This window comes from Phyllostomus discolor, chromosome 3 (genome assembly GCF_004126475.2).
Source record: "Phyllostomus discolor isolate MPI-MPIP mPhyDis1 chromosome 3, mPhyDis1.pri.v3, whole genome shotgun sequence".
NCBI lineage: Eukaryota > Metazoa > Chordata > Mammalia > Chiroptera > Phyllostomidae > Phyllostomus > Phyllostomus discolor.
Window position 1 is genome coordinate 97,794,890 of NC_040905.2, and position 21,500 is coordinate 97,816,389.

Genomic DNA, 21,500 nt, shown 5'->3' on the forward strand with positions numbered 1-21,500 from the left:
AAGAGCAAACTCTACTCTTGAAAGAAAAAGAAAAGCTTGGGCACTGAAACTTCTAATTCTCAGCTTGGGTCACAGAGAACCAGGGTGCTTCTAGGGTGCCCAAAAATAACCACTTGTTTCTTCACAACTTCAGAGAAGACCCCAAATTTAAGTGTGTGGTCTTTGGAATTATAACTTGAAATCACAGGCTCATTAAGTCTCATGAAATTTAGGGTACTAATTGGAAAGGAGTGGAACCTGAGACATGGGGTGGGGACCTCCAGGTGGATTTAGAAAACTGAATGCCAAAGTATCCCTGATGTCATCTTTGATGTCTCCCTGAGGTCAGGTAAAGACCAGCTTGAAGAACTTAGAGACCCTGAATACCCATTATAAACACAGCTGAGGCAGCTTCCTCGAATTTTCAAAGCCCATTCCCACCATGTTTCACTGCCTCTAAACCTGCGACGAGAACCAAACTGGCACATCTCAGGAGCAGTTTCAAGTCTGATATGGGAGAACACAGAGGTGCAAAATGTAGCTAACTTATATTTGTGTAAGCCTGGGGGATAAGTTCAGCAATGGGTTCCAAGAAATTGAAACAAGAAAGACAGAATATATTATTAATTGGGCATTGTCTTATTAAAAATGGATGCACATACCAGAAGTTCAGTTTTTGTTATGTTGGCATGAGTAACTTGAAGTGAATCAAACAGTTGGGTCTGTAGGTGAAATCTGGATTCAATGTGGCCAACTGTCAGTAAGGGTAAGACGACAGGCCGTGCCTGGCATAATACAGAGGAAGGAACTGCTTAGGGAGAGAGGAATGTTGGAGAGGATTCATCACAAATGTGCACCACCACTGCATACCCCAAGAGGCCTAAAGGGCTTCCCCTTGCTAAAACAACAAGAAATACAAAGACACCATCTTCATTTCACAAACTCTGCTCTAAAGTCAGGCTTGACTAATACAAGGATAACCTGGGGAGTGGCTAGAGATCTTTGCCCACCAAAGGTGATAGCAGGAGGCTATTTGGAACAGTAATTGGTAACCAAAACATTCACGTATAGGTTTGAAATTTCTATGTAGTGTCATGACTCTGGAGTGTCTGTGTGTATGTCTATGTGTTCTGTTTAGTCACGGCTTCAATGTCCTATTGTCATTCTACTAAATGACCTATAACCACTAAAACCACAAATATATAAAAGATATGTGGTTAAGATCTTACATTCAGGCCCTAGCTGATGCAGCTCAACGAATTGAGTGTCAGCCTGAGAACCAAAGGGTCACCACCAGTTTGATTCCCAGTCAGGGGCACATGCCTAGGTTGTTGGCCAGGTCCCTGAATTGGAACACATGAGAGGCAACCACACATGGATGTTCCTCTCCCTCTCTTTCTCCCTTCTTTCCCCTTTCTCTAGACATAAATAAATGAAATATTTTTAAAAAAGATCTTATATTCACATGGCTCCTACTAGTCACATGACCTGAGTGAGTTGTTTGAAATCTGTGTCCTTCATTTTCCTCATCTATAAAGTAAAGATCACAATAGTACCTACCGCTGTTATGAGGACTAAATAAGTTAATAACTAAAGTGCTCAGAACAGTGCTTGGCCCATGGTAAAGATTCTGTAATGTATTGGCTAATATCATTGTTACTCAACATTATTGTGGGGGCATGGAGAGCATGACATAAGTGTTAGTTATCATCATCATTACCCAGTTAAGACTTACCACAGTTAGATCAAAGTACAGCAATAATTCACTAACAGAATGATGTTTTTAATCATCATGATTTAATACCAATCATGCTTGATCACAAATGCAAACTTTTGGAGAGGCATTTTCCTATAACTGACCATCACCAGTACTTTGGCTCTGTGGATTACTTCCAGTTTTTAGAATTACAAATCTCATGTATTGAGTTAATGGCAGGAAGCTAGGGAGGGGCTGTACCACACTGGAGAGGCCCTCACACAAGGAAACACAGTTGTGTCTGCCCTCTGTTTCTCACTGTGTGCTCCCATCTCCAACTTTAATGTGCATAGGAGTCACTTGAGACTCTAGTTAAAACGCAGACTCTGAATCAGCATGTCTGGGGTGGACCTGAAATCCAGCATTTTAAGTAAGCTGCCAGGTGATGCAGACTCTGCAGGCCCCTAGACCACAGTTACAGGAGCAAGGAAGCTGAGGTCTCTGTATGTGCGAGAAGCAGGGCTGCCTGAGCCACCACCAGCTGCTGCTGCTTTCATCAAATGCCCAGAGGAAAATGCCTTATCTGCCTTTCAGGAATTAACCTTCTATTCGGACCTTAGCTCATACAAACATTTGCAGGCTTGAAGATTTCTCTTTAGCTTTAGATTTTTCTTTTGACCAAAGGGTCCCAGTTATGTCAATGCACACACATTGTCATCCATAATCTGACAAGCTTGCTAAAGAATGCAGGCTCCTGTTCCCCATCCTGGAGATTCTGATTCTACTGGCCCGTGTTTGTTTGTTTGTCTGCTTGTCTGTTGATTTGTTTAACACACTCCTTGAGTGTTTTCTGATATGCATTCAGATTTGGGACCCTCTGCTTTTGGCTAAAAAGTCCCAGCTGCTTCCAGCTCACTCCTGGCAGTCTCACATCGAATCTGTGGTCAAGTGTCTCCCCCCCTCAGAAAAGCAGTGTGCATTCTAGCTCACAAATGAGACCCATGCCAACTCCAGAGCATCCAAATTAAGACACTGATGTGTCTGGACAGGAAGCAGAAGTGAGCACTACTCAGAATTCAGCATACGTGTTTCTGTCTCCCAGGACATCCCAAATGACAACAGAAAGGTCATAATCATATAACTGATCAGCAAACAACTAAAACTTGCGGGAAATGGGTCGTCAGCGAGGGAAGATGTGGCCATGCAGGATAGCTCTCCCGTGTGAATGGCCATCATTTTGTTCTTTGCAGCTCAGTGGTTTGACTTAAAATGAACCAAAAGTAACTCTTGCCAACCATTAAACTAAGCCAGTTCACACATAATAGACACAAGATAAGTCCTTTTTTAAACTGAACTAAACTGAATTAAATCCACTATCCAGGCAGTGGTGAGTCTCCTAAAACAACCAAACAAAAACTACAAACCTGCTGAGCGATAAGAATTCATATCAAACCCCCAAATTTGTTAGAATTTCATGATATTTTACATCTTGGAGGAGCAGAAGGAAAATTAAGGAGAAAGAGGGCAAAGTCTGAATTGGTTTCAAAGGGGGAGGGACTTTTGTTCTGTAAGAAAAAGAGAAGATTGCATTAGGAACAGGGCAATGAAGGACCTCAGACCACTACAACGTCTCCTGGCTTGATTGTTCCAGGAAATTGTTTGCAAAGCTAGCTGGATTCTCTCCAGATGGCCACAGTGGTGTGGTTGTAGAAAGCAGTGAAAAATATCCCTTGGGTTTGAAGATACCAAATCCGTATTCCCCACAGAATGATGCAGGAAGCTCAGAGGGGCCCCGAGAGCTGCTATGGGACGACAGACCTGAGGGGAGCAGCTGGAGTGGGGAAGTGCCCACAGTCACTTTCCAGCAGCCTTTCTCTACCCACCTCTATAGAAGATTTAAGCTTTGGAGATTCTTTTGGGCGATCATTTTATCAGTCTTTCCAAGGACAATACATAACTCGCACCATGATGCACTGCACAGAAGTTGGTGCTTGACATGTAAGGAGGGCCTTAGGGCACCAGGCTTAAATGTCTCCAGGAGCCTAATGGAGAGGATTGCAGGTTTCCAGAACCTGGGCTGAAGGAGAGATCCTGGCAAAAAGCATCCAGAATAGAGTGAATCCTGGTCCCTAAGTGGCTTTAGGGCATAAGTCACCTAGCTGCAGAGGCTGATGAAAGAGGAATGGGACAGTGACCACCAGGGAATGCAGAATTGAAGTTCCAAAAATGAACCTTTGCAGTAATGGGCCAGAGAGGAAGCCCTATATGCATCAGGCAAAACATTTGGTTTTCTGTTTAGTATTTAACTGAGAAGTTCAGCCCATGCAATGCACACACACACACACAACCCTCTGCACACAGTCAGTCCCAGCACTAAAGGCAAATTGGCCATGGGTGGGGAGAGCAATCCCAGACCCTACTGCCTATTGTCTATTCTGTTCTCTAGAAAAACCAACTCCACACACAGACTGGAACTGTCTGGCTCCTGCAGGCTCTGTGTCCAGGAAACCCCACTGAATTCCCTAATCCAGGGAGGTTACTGTTGCACGCACAGCCCGGAAGGCACCCACTCCCAAGAAACCACCCTAATGAAAGCCTCATGTGTTGGCTCAGGCTGCACAGGCTCTCAGGCTGATTCTAGCTGGGCCTTGTGCCAAAGGCATGACCTCACACTTGGGGAAACCAGGCACCCCAGAAAGAGAAGATGGGAGTGGATGCCAGACTTGCCCTTAATCATGGCCAGCTGGGATGGGTAGAGACAGAGCCACCTCTCCTGAAGCCCCTGAGGACCAGTGTCCAGTGCCTGCAGGCCAGGAGGCACAGCTAAGAAACCTCAGTTCTGACCCAAACATTCCTTTTTTTTGGCATGATCCCCATAAAAACTGCTGTCATTCTACAAGTTTCACACCAAAGAGAAGCTTAACTAGGTAGGGCCAAATCTCTGTGGAGAATTCCCAGTTACAGAAGCTAGGAAGGAAGGATATAATTAGAACCTGACTTAAAAAAAAAATAGAACAGCTCAAAAGACCCCATTAAGAGAAGGACACTGAAAAACAGTCTATTCATCCACATTTAGAAACTGGTACCCCAGAAATTTCACTTATCAGCATCATGTACAAAACACTTAAAGACCCACATTTTAGCCTCAGACTGGGGAGTCTTCACTTAGCTCTTCATACACATAGGCATTTAATAAATTGTGTAGGCAACTCCTTTTGCCTACACAGCTGCACTGTTTTCATGTTCTGCATTAAATCTTTTGTAGGCAACAACACTTTGAAGAAGCTGCACTCCAGAAGTAAATAAACGTATTTTTACCTGATGTGGTCACCATGAAATAGCTAATGACTTGGGCTTTTGTTAAAGAAACTAATATAAATTTCCCTGCAAGATTTGCTCAGAAGTTCTGCCTTTGGGCATTGAAGGCAAAGTATGATAAGTTGCAAAAAAAAAAAAGAGAGAGAGAGAAAACCTGGTGAAACTTGAAGTCTCTTAAATTGCATCCCATATGGAGCATTTGCCTGAGTCCTGTGGAGCATCTTGAATAACCATCACACGAGATCCCCTGGGACCCCAAGGCCTCCAGGAATCAGGGTGGATTTGCAATAATGTAAAAAGTCCCCAAGAGCTGGGTGACGTTGAGTGAATATACAAGGAACAAGGATGGACTTTGATGAAGACTTTTCACATCTCCTAGGAGTTACTCTCTGGCAATATCCCCAGCTCATTTTTCAATAAATGTTGCTAATTCCATCTGCTCTTAGTCCATTTGACTAAGTGTCACTAGAGGAGTTGTGGGGAGAATCAAAGCACAAGACTTTCTCGGTTCAGTATGCAGAGGTGTAGATAAAAATTTTTATCATTTTAAAGAGGAAACTTTTTTCTGGAAATGTATCTCTAAAATAATGATGGGGTCAATAGGAAAGAGATTTTGCTAGACAGTATGTGCTTTGCTCCAGCTTTTCAGAAAAACTTCTAAAAGGAAAAGAAAGGTCAAATCAGGCCTGAAAAGACAGGATGATTCACAATCAGTCAAAGCTGGAAGGACAAGGCTGGATCTGCTCACACAACTGAAAATCCCTGATACAATGTCGTTGCCCTAAATTAGAAAACCAATGTCCACAGATGCACCTGGAGGTTGGTGCTGTGGTTCATTCACCACGTGGTCACCCTTGCTGTCCATCTTCCCACCAGTCCTGCAAGATAATAGAAGAGAGCTTCGTTCTTCCACTTAGCCTGCAGACCAAGCAAGCATCTCCCTAAATGGCCTTGTTTCAAAAAGATGTCCCGATCTCTTCCTCTGCTTTTTTTCACTTGGTCTGTACTTCCTGTTCCAGCAAGAGTCCCAACAGCCTACCACTCTGGACCCCTTATGCCTGGAATCAAGCTTCTTTTCAGAGCGGGTGTGTGTGTTTAAAGAAAAGATAACAAGGCTCCTTTCTGGACCTTCAGCCAAGGCAGGACATAAATATCAGGAGGGTCACAACCAATATGGGATAAAGTCTTAGGGTTTTAAGGTGGGAAAAAGCCTTAAAGATTATCTAATACCACTGGTTTTTAGAATTTTCAAAATACAGTGATATTTCTTTCCCCACGAGGGTGTATGTAGAAATCCAGTATATAAAACAGAGAGAAGAGAAGCTGTACTATCCACACAGTAAAATATTATTTGTCCATAAAGAGAGCTGAAGTGCTGACACGTGCTGCCACATTAATGGACCTTGCAAACATTATGTGAAGTGAAGAAAGCCACAAAGGACCATGTGTTGCCTGATTCCCTGTGTATGAAATGTCTAGAAGAGGCAAATCAATACAGAGAGAAAGCAGCTCAGCAGTTGCCTAAGCTGAGGGGAGGAGAGGAGTTCGGGAGGTGATGGCTAAGAGATGCAGGGCTTCTTTTCGGAGTGCTGAAATGTTATAAAATTGACTATGGCACTGGTTGCACAAACCTGTGAACTGCACAAGTTAAATGGGTGAATTTTATGGCGTGTGAATTCTATCTCAATAAAGCTGTTAAAAAAAAACACCTGCTCTCACTGCTCTGCCAACCAGGCCTCCTTTACCCTGCTCCCTCCAAGTGCCCCAGAACCACCTCTGTAGGCCCCTTAGAGCTATGTGGAATGATCTAGTCCAAGTGCTTACTCCTCAAATGCTAACCAAGACATGAACCCAAGTTTTTTTTACTCCAAGTGCAGGGCCCTTTAAATCAAAAGTCTCACTGATGAGTTAAGGCCCAGCTGAGGAGAAAGGCTGCTGGCCAGGGTCTCACCGTCCATGTCTAGGCGCTGCATGATGATGGCCAGCTCCACTTCACTCGGCATGTACCCCAGAGAGCGCATGGCCATTCCCAGCTCCTGCTTGGAGATGAAGCCATTTCCATCTCGGTCCAGAACCCGAAAGGCCTCTCGGATTTCTACAAGAAGAAGGCAAAGAAAGTTCAATGGTCACATGGCTTCGTTTACTGCATTGAAATTATTGGTGATTGTCTACTGAAAACTCCTAACTGATTTAAAAATAGTGATACATCAAAAACCTTTAATTAAGTAAAAGAGTGTCCAAAAGAAGGAAAAAAGAAAAGAGAAAAAAAGGAAAGGAAAAAAGTGGGGAAGACAGAAAGGGAGAGGAGAAAAAAGGGGAAGGGAGAAGACAGGGATAGAAAAGGAAAAGGTCTTTGGCAGGAGAAGGTAACTGGCCCAGAGCATCCTAAACCCCGTAGTAGGTACACAGTTAGACAGCGGTCCAGCAGAGAACCATGTCAACCAAGGGCACTTTCCAAGCAAGGATGAAGATGAGTTTTCATCTGTAAGAATAAAAGCTACCTCGTAACTTTGGCCATTAGGAGGAAAGAAGAATGAGATTCCTACACAGATGTATATTTCAGCACCCTGCTGCCACAGTAGCTGTGCAGAAAGCTTTTCAACATCACAGTAGGATAGGAGATAAGTATCCTAATGGTTTATCTCATTCCTCTAATTTACGGTAGTTTCATGGCTACAAACAACTTCAGATTAATAAGGGTGTAATAAAAGCCCCAAAGACGTCTTTAATCACATTCTCTGAGACTGGCAGAGAATTGGATCCTGCTATCAATAAGGCCATTTCACTGGGCAGGTGGTCTCCTATCTTCTTACCCCAACAGGACTTGTTCTGCTGCACCCAGAGTCCCTCCCTCCAGAGCCCCCATGGCGTTAGTTCTGGGTTGGCTGAGTGTTTCCTGACACATCACACCCCTGCAAGACATGATGTGGTGAATTCAAGATCACAGTCTGAAAATGAGAGGTTCATCCATCATATCTGAGCACGAGACTTGGCCAGTCTTTATTTTTCACCCATCAACCTGATGCAAGCCCAAGTATGGCAGCTGCCAACATTCATCATGACACTCAACATGTATTGGCTTTCTGTACCTGAGGAGCGCCATAGTTAGTACCTCGGAGAAATAACCACCACTTGTTGGCATCGTGGTTCTCCTTCAGAGCCCTACACTCCAGTCAGAAGGTAAGATCTGCACAGAAACTTGCAGGGACCCTTAAAAACTAATGCAAGACACTTGGCCCTCACCAATTTAGTTACTTTTCTAAATATCTGACTTGCTTCCAGTAAATATCTGGAACCACACCCTTTCCCAAACAGGCTTTGCCCTTTCCTGTGTATGTCAATTTTCTGTGGCTGCTGTAACAAGCTACCACAAATTTGGTTGCTTCAAACACAAATTTATTCTCCCACAGTCTGGTGGCCAAAAGTCTGATATCATTATCACTGCACCAAAGTCAAGGTGTGGACAGGGACACTGGGGGCTCCAGGGTGGGGTTGTTCTTGCCTCCTTCCAGCTTCCAGTGGCTGCTGACATCCCTTGCCTTGTGGTCACATCACTCCATTCTCTGCCTCTGTGGTCACACTGCCTTCTCCCCCTCTGTCTGTCATCTCCCTCTGCCTCCCTCTTATAAGGACTCTTGTGTTTGCATTTAGGGACCACCCAGGCAATCCAGGATAATCTCCCCATCTCAAGATCCTTAAATTGCTTTACATCTGCAAAAGCCCCTTTTCCAAGGTAATGTTTGCAGGTTCCAGAGATGAGCACCTGATATTTTCATGGGCTGTTTTTCAGACTACTACACTATCTCATCCAGTTCTTTCACCTGCTACACCCTGACTTCCTCTTTACTTGCCCAGATAAAATTAGCCCTTCAAGGCCAAGCCAGGGGCCATGGAACCCACAAAAATGTCTTTGCTCACCATACCAAAGTCATCTCTACCAACCAGTCAGAAGGTCACTCATTCCTTTCATATGACATGTAGTATGACCCATCTAGAAATGAGATGACTGGTGTAGAAAAAAGCAGTTCTCCTTTGAGCTGTAAGTTCCTGGTACACTTCATTCATCTTTGTATGTTCCCACCCACACTCAGAAGGAGGCGCTAGACAGACAGCTGTTGAATGGGTGGTGGGTCTGAATAAATAAGGATAGTATGTTGGTAGCAAATTCATCATCGATACTAATTCAGCACGCCGAATGCTTTCTGTGAATAATTGTGGGCTCCAGCACAGACAAGACGCCAGTGAGCCAGGACCCTCGGCTCCTGGCCAAGGCATATTAGCTAATTAAGTCTGCAGCCAAACCCTGAGGCCTCAGTTTGTTCATGTGTAAAATGAGCTGGTTAGCCACGAGGATCCCGAAGGACTTTCCAGCCCTCCTTTCTGTAGATCTGTGGACATCATTAAAGCGTTTAAGAGAAGAACAGGAAGCCCGTGTTCTCTTTCATACCCTGTTAATCTGCTGTTCAAATGCCCCTCTTTTTTCCATTGACGATACAGAAAAAAATTTTTAGTCAAGTCCAAACACTGAATCAAGGGGTTTGTCCCCCTGTTCAGGCTTTTCATCAACAAAACATGCCTAAGATAACCTAAAACAGCCATATGTTTCCCTACCAAGTCCCTGATGGCCTGAAAAGAGCTTAAAGCTGCTGCTCAGCTTGAGGTGGTGGCTCACGGCACTCAAGGACAGTGGGACAGAGACCACGGCTGCACCTGGGCCCAGATCCCAGACACCAGGGCCAGGAGGGTACACAGACTGGGTGTCCCGAGGTGGGAGTAGGCACACAAGGAAGCCAGACCAGCTCTGCCCTTCAAGTCTTCTCCCCCAGGCTTGATTCCCCATCTGAAAAATAGATTGGGGTGGCTCTCCTTCCAGCCTTTATAGCAAGGTTTTACATGGGGCTGGCACAGACTATGCAACAGTAGAAAATGTCAGATGATAGCAGGAACTCCACCTGGGGTCACAGAAGAGGCCAGGACCCCAGGTGGGCCAGCTGGAGGTTCAGCTGCAGGCAGAGCCCTGCCCCGAGTTCTCTCTGGACCACTCCTTTCCCAAGGCACCAACTCCACTTCCCACCCCTCTGACGCCAGCCTGCACCCTCCAGGCTGTTGCTCTAACTCTGAAAGGGCAACAAGACCCAGCCCCATGCCTGTGTTCCCTCTGCATGCCCTAGATTTTACCAACAAATGAGCCTGTATCCTTACATGGGACATCCCGAAGAGGCCTGGGTGGGGATGTTTGAGAGTTTAGCCTGGAAACGAAGGCCTTGACATGTGGGCCTGCTGATCCCCACCCAGCTGCCTGGGCTCCCCCCAGACTTGCCTCATGCTGGGGCTACTGGATTTGGTAAGGCAGAATGAAGGCAGCAGCCACCCTAGCATTGCCCTACTGTGAAGGAACATGCTCCTTTGAAGCCTCAAAACTGGTGGTTTGTCCCATCTGCAGCGTGTAACCAGGGAGGCCCTGCCCCAGCCCAGGACAGGACAGGGTAGGTGGGCACAGAGCAGCTCAGAGTTTTGTTTTCTGTGGCCCCCAGGTAAGTGGGACAAAGCTGTCTTTCTCTGTTTGCATAGAATATCTGCTCCTGGCTCCCTGAATAAAGCTCACTAACATCATTTCTTTCAAAATATCAGAGTCCAAAAAAACCCCAAAAGTACAAAACTAGAAATCCATAATGGGAGCCTCTGGGGAGTTAGGCTAGGGAAAGCCCAGGCAAATGAGAAGCTTATTAGCAGGAAATGGGTCTTGCAGTCTGAGACATGTGATGTGTGCCTCATTTTATATTTAATAGCCAACAGGGTGTGAGAAATATGCCCATAAAACCATCGGAGACACAGGAGCAGGCCAGGTCCCACTGCCTCCGGCTACAGGCGGCCTGCTCACGGCACAAAGGGACTCTGGCCACTTTCCACACTCTTGGGAAGTACGAACCACAAATCAAGTTTTCAGGAACAACCCAGTAATGCCGTGTACTTTTTATTGGAATCCATTCCCTCTTTGGGCTAACGTCTCTCATGTTTCAGAGTTACATAAGCACGTCATGCTTTTGGTTTTTAACTCAGTCTCAGTCTCACACAACATGTGCACAACAGGCACCAGCCCGGCAAGTCCACCATCCCCAAGATGGCTTAGCAGGCCCAAGAAGGGCATCTGCAGTGGTGATCAGGGCCTGCCCAACAGTCATTGTGCGAAAGGAAACATGGTAAGACACATCCTCTGAAAAAGCAATCCACTCTCTGCACATGGAATTTCTCAGAACCACAGAGATCTGTGCTTCTCCTCCATGGAGTGATGTCCATGTTCTGAAGCTGAGCAAGGCCCATGTTAGACATGGTCCTACTCTAGATGTGGTCCTGCATTAGAGCCTGACAGATTTACTCCTTCTTAAGCCAGCAAGTCTATTTTCTTGAAGATATCCACAGCCACCAGAGGCACCACCTGTGTCCTGACCTAGTGCCCTCTGAGAACCAAGCCTCAGTTCTGTAATGCCCTCTAGGGACATAGCCAATTCCAGCAATAACAACGCCAAGGGCATACGAACCATACGGAACAGACTCATCAATCAGGCCGCCTAAACACAGTGTGTACCAGATGAAATACAGACTCCAGCCAGAGTCAATATTCATTGGCTAATGTCTGGCTTTGAAGACTCAGCTGAAATTTACAGTGCTAAATATTAGTAACAAAGAACACAGTTTTCTCATCTCAGTCCCCATCATATGTGAAATCTGTTTATTCTCCACAGAAGTGTATCTTTAGGAAGACTGTGGGCTTTAACCACAAAAAGAGATGGCTCTATTAATGAACAAGATGAATTCTATTGATATACGTTGTTGAGAAATTGCAAAACTGGAGATAGATGCAGTTCAGCAAGGCTAGGCAAAATTGATTATTAAATAACAACACAAATATACCAGAAAATATAAGGCACAAACTTGGAGGTCATTTTTCAGAAGAAATACTAAGACAGGGACTAAGCCAATGACAAGAGAGGTTTAGGAAGGTTTCCACCTTCTCTAAGAAAGACAAGAAGTGAATATTTAGAGATTATTAATCAAAATGCTGCTGTTTACTTGTTATATGCCAGTGCTATGCTGGAATAGATAGGTAGTAAAAGAAACTTTCTTTTACTATGAGAAGCTTACATTCTCACTGGAAAGACAGAGAGGTGACCAAATATTCATAACACAGAAAGACGAGTTTAGTAATACAAGTATGCACAAAATCCCATGGAAGTCCCTCCAGGGGATGAAAGACATGACAGAGAGACAGCTCTGTGAAAGGGTCACCCCTGGATGTTTTGAACCTCAAGGCCATGGAGAGGGGGAAAGGAGGCAGAGTGGAGAGAATGGTCAAGATGGGACTATCTAACACACTGGCTACATGGTGCACGTATGAACACCGAGAGATGAGGGTGGGGAAGTGCACTAGGGCAGAATTGCAAAGGGCCTTTGGAGCCATCTGAGCTTAACCCTGCAGGCTGGGGGTTGGAAATTTGTAAATAAAGTCTTATCGGAACACAACCACATTGACATAGTGTCTGTCTGTTTGGCCATTGTCTACTGCTTTTGTACTAAACAAATAAATTGAGAAAATGTGGCAGAGGTGGTTTGGTCCTCAAAGCTTAAAATATCTACACTATAGCCTTGTGAAAGTTTGTGAACCCCACTGTAGGCCACAGGAAACTCACTCATTGAGTTTAATTTTTTTTTTTAAAGAAAAAGGATCAGATTGATTTTTTAAACTGAGAACTCTGGCACCAGAGTGGCTAAGACCAGAATGATAAGAGAAGAGAGCAGGACCCTCACCTGGAGGTTCCCATGGAGCCAAGGGGGGAATGAGGAGCCTGGAGCTAAGTAACCTGGTACTGGTGGGAAAGTCCTGGAAACTTTGCTGGGAGAGCGGCCAGTGCTCAGGGAGGGGGTCGGGGGAGGGGTTGCCGGTGTATAGGGTCTGGCAGAGGGAGGATTTGAGGGAAATGCTGGGGGTTCCAGTTAGCCTGATGAGGTGAGGACATTAACTGAGGGAGAATTCAGGAGGAGGCACAAGTTTTCAGGGAGGGGAGGGAGATGCCCTTTTGGTCACACAGAGTACAGGGAAGGAGAGATACCCAGGCGCTCGGTGTGGTGAGCCTGTGGACACATGCAGCTAGCAATGGAGAAAATGGGAATAGAATGGCCATAATTACATATAAAACACTGGTCCAGTCCCAGTGCAAGTTTTAGTGTGAATGAGTTCCAATTTAATTATCATCAATCAGTCCACAAAAACAACTAATTGGTTCCAGTAATTATGAAAGACTTAGGTGAGAGCTCAGGCCACAAAGGGGACAGGGCACTCGGGAGGAGGAGTGTGCTGGGAGGAGGGGGGACACAACAGGACCTCACAAGTGCCCCAGCATCTAATAACGCTGGCTGGGGACAGGCCACATGGGTGGGGCAGGGTGGTGGTGGCAGCATACAATTCACATTTTCAACCTGGCTTTTTTTTTCTCAGTACATTTTTAAAGGGTTAAAGAACCCTCGCTTGTAGGTTATTTGCCATTTTAGGTGTGACCAAATCCATTTCAACACATGTATTGAGCTTCTTCCAGGCTCAGATCTGATGAATACCATGGCAGGCACGAAAGAGCTACATTAGAGGGGGTCCTAAACAGGGGGGCGGGGGCACTTCTTGTATATATCTACTTAAATATACTCTTGTTTCACAAAGAATTTTAGGAGGTCCAGATACATTAAAAGTTACCTAAGAGAAAAACCTTCATGCACAAGAATGAGAGAAGACTAAATAAGAAACATTGGGAAAATATTCAGGGAGAAGGTGAAACATAGGACAACCTAGAAAGAGGCTGAGAACTGGAGTCCATGCAACAGACAGGGCTTCCAGCAGGGGCACCTGTGGACAGGGGGAGGAAGGGGCTGTGTTCACAGGCTCTGGGCCCTTGGTTGGAAGCGAGGGCCCAGCCGGGAGACTCCTGCAGAAGGACAAGGCTAGCAATAGTGACCATCCTTCCCTGAGGGCACAACTGCATCTGTGACTGAGGTTCAAATCCAGGCTCTAGCAGGGCTCCAGTGAACTCCCAGCCCCAGACTCAGAGGAAGTCACTGTTCTCCTGGGAGCAGGCAAGAGGTGGTGTTGGAACATAGCTCAAGGGCCCAGTGATTGAGGCTGGAGGGCCAGGTGTCCCGACACTTCCAATTCTTTTCATTACCTCATGGCCCAAATGACAATTGGAATTCAAAAGTAAAGCCAGCCTTTTCTCTAGCTGGCATTCAGAAAGAAAAAGCATTTCAATAACTTATTAGGTGGTAAAATTATACAGATAAAGACTAAGTTTCCCAACTCATGAAAAATAATCATTTCTTTCCTAAAATAGGGTGGCAGAAGGCAGTCTGAAAGCTAGGGGCATATACCTCGACAGATCAGACTGAACTGATGATAGCAAGCCAGGTCAGTCAAAGCTAATGGAAAAATTCCCAACAGTAAAAGCATAGGCTAGGGGCACCCTGTGGTGGACTGCAAGCTCCAGGCAGGACTGAAAGGAAAACCACTAATTAAGTTGGAATATGTATGAAACTGAGAATGGCTGTATGGTCCCTGTACAAAAAGTCATGGTGATGAGTGAAGAGAGATGGGGGGACACCTAGCAAGGGGCAGTTCTCTTTGTCTTGAGTGGTTCTGATCCTGACATCTGAGGTGGGGACAGCCCCCTCAAAAGACTAGAGCTAGACCTACACAGGAATGCTACATTTTTTCAGGTTTCACATTCATTTACGCTTCTTCTGATAATTGCCCCCAAAATATATAAAAAGTAAAATAAAAATCTAGACTTCACAGGTCAGCAATAACCATTGTTAACATATTGAGGTATTTTATTACAAAATTTTTATGTATATTCTTAAATTAGGGTCAGGCATTCTCCGTAGCTTTATATGATCTTTTTTTTCACTTAATACACTATCATTTTAATTTTCCATATTGTTTAACCGAACCTTAACACATCACCTTTGGGGCTACATAGTGTTCCGAAATATGGCTACAGCCAAACTGACTTCAGCAAACTCCTAGTATGGGACATTTAAATCGTTTCCAATTTTAAATAATGCTGCAGTGGGAAGCTTTGTACATAAATCTTCATGTATTTTGATGATCATCTCCTTAAGACGATATCCTAGGAATGAACTACTGGGTTGGGAACACTTTTTTAATATTGAATTTATTGGGGTGACATTGCTTCACAAAACTATGCAGGTTTCCAGTGTACGACTCAACAAAATATCGCCTGCACATGGCATCGTGTTCCCATCGCCCCAGACAAAGTCTCTTTCCGACCCCACTTCCTCCTCTTTGCCCATCCCCACTCACTTCCACCCCCCTTTCCCTCTGACCATCATCACACCAGTGTATACATGTTTTCTCGCCAATCCCTTCAACCTCTTTCATCCAGTTTTCCCTCCCTCCTCCCCTCTGCCAGCTGCCAGTCTGCTCCATGTACCCACATTTCTGTTTCTATTTAAAGCACTTAATGCCTATTGCCAAGTTGCCCTCTATGATGTTCCTACTCTGAACACTTCTGACACCAAATGTGTGAGTTTTTTTCCCCCCACACAAACTAGTTTTTCAACTCTCTGGATACCAACTGGGTGCTCAGTAACTTAATCCAGTTCTGATGTTGACTGCTCAGAGTTAGTGTAGACCCACTAGGCCACCTGTACTTCTGACAGACCAGATGTAAAGTCAGGGGTTTCCACAACCCCTCCTCAGATCTGATGATTTGATAGAAGAGCTCACAGAACTCAGGAAAGTTCTTTACTTACATGCACCAGCTTATATACAGCATATACTCAGAAACAACCAAATGGAAGAAATAAATAGGGCTGGGTATGCGGGGGCGGGGAGTGCATGAAGCTTCCAACATACCCTTTCTGGGTGCCCCATACTCCCAGCACCTTGATGTGCTCACCAACCAAGAAGCTCTCCAACCCCCATTGTTTTGGGGTTTTATGCAGGTTTCATTACTTAAGCATGACTGATTAATTGTTGGCAGTTTGTAACTGAGTTCTATCTCCAGCCCCAGAGATAGGGGGATGGGGCTAAAAGTTCCAACCTTCTATTCACGCCTTGATCTTTCTGGCAACCAGCCCCCGTCCTGGACGTATCCAGGGACCCCAGTAACCAGTCATCTCATGAGCACACAGAAGACACTTATCAGTCTAGAGGTTCCAAGGGTTTTAGGGACTCTGGGCCAAGAACCAGGAAAGAAGATCAATATACGAGATATATTTCCTACTATATCACAACATCAAAAAGGCAGTATCAATGATCACCATCCTCCATTTAACAACACTTTTATGACAAAAGTCCAGTCTCCATGGGACATGCCTTTCATCTAGTCATCTCTTAGGCTTTAGTTCCTGAAGTTCAAAGCCCAAATGATTACAAATGGAGCCTTCAAGGAAAGCCAGGCAACTCACAGGATGTCTGAAAAAGACCTGCAGGGCAATCCCAGGACCATGAGTGGACCCACATTCAGTACAGAGCTGGTCCAAAAAAGAGGCCCAGGAAATGCCCACACATGGCCGAGATGGAGGTGATGCTCAGAGAGGGGAAAGGGGCTGGGGGGAAGAAGAGGTCAGCGGGGAGAAGCCACTCTCCTGACACCAGGCTGGACTGCTTCTAGGGCAGAATGCTGGGTAGTCCTACAAGGAAATGGACCCTCCCCAGGGTCCAGCAGACTAGACAGCATCATGGAGACAAGCTTGGCCTTTCCCACAAAAGGAGCCATTTCTCAAATGGCAATAAGTACCTGCTCAGGGAAAACAAGCCACATATCCCAAGGCAGAAAAGAGGCATCACATTATTTGGCACATAGAGCAAAATCAAATGCATCTACAAGCAGCAAACTGAGCAGAATTTATCTGTGAACAACATGGTAACAATCAATATAATTAATTTTTCATTAAATCACACTATTCCTAAGCTATAAATGTCAACATCCTGAGATTGGGGAATAATCAACATCTGAGAAAATAAAATCATGTTGTGGACTTAGAACCGATGTGGAGGCCAGAAGAACGAGATCCAAATTCCAGAAGTAATGCAGAGGCAGAATGAATGGAGGGGAGGAGGGGGCCTCTCAGGCTGGGCTTATACCTACTTCCCTTACCGGGATCTTGAAAATCCTCTCAAAATGCTAAATTCTTCTTTGGATGATTCGATTCAACTCAATTGGACAAATGCTTCTTGAATACCTACCGTGTGTCAGGCACCAATTAGGTAGTGGGGGCCAGGTATAACAGCAGACAGGACATTGAGCAGGAGGAGGTGGGGCCACACTGAGCCCAAAGTGGAGAGGGACCAAAGCGGGGCTGCTTGGCGGCTGGAACTCAGATTCTCTCTCTGGCCCTTCAAGAGTATTATTATCTAGAAAGCAGGTCTTTCCCTGACCTCTGGAACTTTTTCTAGGCTGGAAAGGAAAAAAAACTTAGAAGATCAACAACTAACTCCAAGAAAACATGAGTGGCTCCTTTTGTTTATGTTTTTTAATAAGGAAAAAAAGAATAATTTTGAAGACGATACAGCTTCATTTCGATTCTGTCAGTCCATGCTAAGAGAGAAGACTCAGTGCAGCCCAGCACACGGGACTCAAGGAGAGCCAGGAAGGAGGCCTGGGGCCCTCCTGAGTGACCTACCACATGGTAAGGGGGACTGCTGGGAACCCCAGTACCCAGCCCAGCCTTAAGTGACAGAGACAGCAAAGAGCTCATCACAGGTCCTGCAGAGCCAAAGCCCTACAGAAATATTATAGTCAGTCATTAAAATCGATGCCTCCTACCCATGCTCTTGTGTTTTTGTATAGGTTTAAAAAATGGTCAGTATCAGCAATGTCTTCTGGTTCCAGCTACTGTGCAGTAGCTAATATCTGCTGTGTGCTTACTGAGGGCCTGGCATTGCTCTACGCCCTCTTGTATATTAGTTCATCTACTCCTCACAACAACCCACCAGGCAGGTTCTGTCATTACCCTTCCCCCCAGGCCACGTGCTTCCAAGTTTCAGGGCAGTGATTTGAACCCAAGTCTTCTGGCCCTAGAATCTGCACTCCTAAACTTCATACTTGACCTCTTGAAACACACGTCTCCTGAAACAGTACATATCCTTTTCATATGTGGCACGTGCTAGTATTTTCTAGTCTATTTCTTTCTTCTTTTTTTTTAATGCACAACACCCTTCACTAAATTAATCTCATTACACACAAAGGTTCAGGACCCCCACTTTGAGAAGCCCCACCTCGCCCACATCCTGGCTTCCACAGAGTGCCCTCTGGCTCACTCTTACTTTCGGTCACATACCCTTCTCCCCTCTGGTTACTACTTTGGACTCTTTCCCCAGTAGCCTCCAGAGCCTGTCTGAGGACTCCCCTGGCGTCTCTCTGCCTCCTGTGAATCAATGTTCTCCTGCATCACTGCTTCCCTAGTGGGACTGTCCGTTTTGCTCCCTACCTCTGCACTGAGCAATTAGTCACTGCTATCAAAACAGCACACTGGTATCTTCCTCCAGACCACCATCTACTTAACATCTTCCTTGAGTTCCCAGAGGGATGTTTTACTCCACAAGGATACAGACAAGTCTTTGTCTTCCTAACCACCATAGGACTACTTGTCTTAAGACACAGTTCCTGCTGAGTAATAGACTTAGTCCTTGCAGGTCTAAAACCTCCCAGCTGCACCTCCAGCCCAAAGCCACTGCCTGCTCTGTCCCATCTGAACTAACCTCAGTTCTCAATCAGGGAGAGGGCAGAAGGAGACAGATTCTGCCCACCATGGGTATCATCTACTAGCTGTACAGACTGACCCCAGTGGAAAAAGAGGACAGTGATGGCCACACATTTTTAGCTTGACTTCTCCACTCTTAATTCATCCATTGTGCAGAGTCTTAGACCAAGACAGCTCCAGTCCCTAAAACGGGGCCCAAAGGACTCCTAGCTACCCGTGCTGAGCAGGAAATTTTGCTCGCACAGCTCAGCCCGTGGAAAAAAAATTCTCATAAAACCATCTTCCAAATACTTCATAGCACTGAGGCTCAAGGCAAAATGACAAATGGTGGGAGCTGGAGGGACTGGCTCTAATCCAGAAAAGAACTCCCCTTCTGTTGTATAATGCTTCAATTGTAACTCTCATCACACCTGTCCTTCCTTTTCTCATACACAGGAGCACATGTAAACATGGCCCAAGTTCTGTTTCTAATGGCCTTGCAAATGGAATTGACCCCAGAGTTGCTGTGTACAGAAAGGTAGCCAGGTGACATTTAAGACAATGTGTGCCCAAGTCCCCCAGGAAAGTGTGAAGAACAAAAGGTACAGGTGTGGACTGATGCACAGCTGCTCAGGGGAAGTCCACAAAGAGACCGGCTCCCTTAGCTCACCAAATTTCTGCACAGCCCTCCCATCTGCTCCCCATCATGTTACTTCCTACTCCACTTTGCCTTCCTGATCATTGATAAAGGGCCTGGATTTGAAAGAAACTGCTCTCCTCTGCAGGCTGCATAAATATTCCATTATCGATAGGAAACAATTTACTTGCTTACAATGGCCAGCTCTCTCATTTTGTTTTAATGTGCTGGTTTTCCATTAGAATAAGCCTGTGCAAACCTTTGAAAAGACCATTTCAAAGCTCACACTCTCCCCAGTTTGAGGAAGAAAACTGAAATCAGTCAGAGTAGACAGATCCCATCCCAGCCCTCCAATATGAAAAGGGCAACTCAGAAAAGATGGGGGATTGCTTAGGAATCCTACCCAGAAACTTAATCCTAAGTGAGTCACACACGCACATGCGCATCCATGCTCACACTCTCACAAACCATTCCAGATTTCTGCTGAAGTGAAGGCAACCTGGGTGGGAGATGAGGGGGAAGCCGAGGGGCCATGCATGTTCATGTGGATTTTCAGATCACGAAGGGAAGCAGTGTGATAAAGGCCACATTTTAATCCATGGAGAAAAGAAGGGTTACTAAATAATGGGGTAAAAACAGTCAGTTGAGGACTTGGGAAATGTTAAGTTACAACTGTACATTACACCATATGCTCAAAGATACTTTTGAGAAATGAGAAAGTTCAAGGAATTGAAACAAGAATAATTAGATGACAAAAGTTCTTTCTACATTATGCTAAGTGAAATAAGCAAATCAGAGAAAGATAAATATCATATGATTTCACTCATATGTGGAATCTAATGAACAAACTGAACTAACAAGTAAAACAGAGACAGACTCACAGATAGAGAGCAGGGTGACAGCTATGGCAGGGTGGGAGAGTTAGGGCGTTGAAGGATTAAGCAAAAAGGAAAAAGGACTGAAGGACATGGACAACAGTGTGGTGACTGTGGGGAGGTGAGGGTGTAAGGGAACTGCATGGTAATTGAAAAAAGAAGTTCTTTCTAAAGAACTAAAGGCATCCCTGGCTGTGTGGCTCAGCTGGTTGAAGCGCCGTCTTGTACACCAAAAGACTGCAGGTTTGATTCCTGGTCAGGGCACATGCCTGTATTGTGGGTTTAATCCCTGGATGGGGCACATGCAGGAGGTGACTAATCAGTCTTTCTCTCTCACATCGATGTTTTTTTTCTCTCTTTCTCTCTCTCCTGTCTCCACTTACCCCTCTAAAAATCAATGGAGAAATCCTTGGGTGAGGATTAGGAAAGTAATAACAAAGAATTGAAGGCAGATTGATACATTAAAAAAATAAAAAGCTAAGAAACTACCTGGAAAATAAAAAGCAAAATGAAGGTAAGTTGACACATGGCAGACAAAAAGACAATCTTTGATATGTGAAAGGTTTACCAAAAGCCCCAACAGAACAATGAAAAAGATACAAATAGACTTTCCCTGAAAGGACAAATACAAATAGCCAAAAATCATATGAAATAGAATTCTATCTCACTATTGATTTTTTTCAGCCATGGTATTTTTTACTAGAGCAAATGAACAGAACCACACTACACCATGTTTTGTCTATCAGATTTGTGGTCAGTTGATAAGCATTTGTTGGGTCAAGTATGTGCCGAGCACAGTTCTAGGAGCTAGGATATGACAGTGAGCGTGACAAAGACCTCTGACCCACATCCTTGCATCCATGGGGGGAAGACAGTAAAGCAAGTAACATGGTGTGTGGGAATGCAGTAACTGCTAAGGAAAAGAAAATAAAGTAGAGTAGACAGAAGTGTGGAATTGTGGGGAGGTGAGGAGCAAGTAATAATGTAAATACGGAGGTTAGGGCAACTGCAGGCCTGTGAGAAGCCATCTGGAGGTAAGTGTAGTAGCCATGGGCTATCCGGGGAAGAGTGGTGTTCCAGACAGAGGAAAGTCATTGCTAAGTCCCTAAGTGGGCACACATACGCCTGATGTGCTGGAGAAGGGCGAGCACCTGGGGTAGAGAGGAGACAGTGAGAGGGGAAACAGGTGGAGTAGTAGAGCCCCAGGGGTGCGAAGGCAGAGCATGGAGGGCCCATAGGCCATTGC

The 21,500-nt window shown here is 45.1% G+C and overlaps 1 protein-coding gene across 6 annotated transcripts in view; it reads right to left on the reverse strand.

Moving 5' to 3' along the window:
- Nucleotides 1-21,500, reverse strand: part of CALN1 (calneuron 1) — a 487,378-nt gene that overhangs the window by 220,017 nt on the left and 245,861 nt on the right. For all 6 annotated transcript variants that reach the window (XM_036020849.1, XM_028530205.2, XM_028530228.2 and 3 more), the window contains one exon: nucleotides 6,945-7,088. In XM_036020849.1, the coding sequence (XP_035876742.1) occupies nucleotides 6,945-7,088 (144 nt within the window). The remainder of the gene's footprint in view (nucleotides 1-6,944; nucleotides 7,089-21,500) is intronic.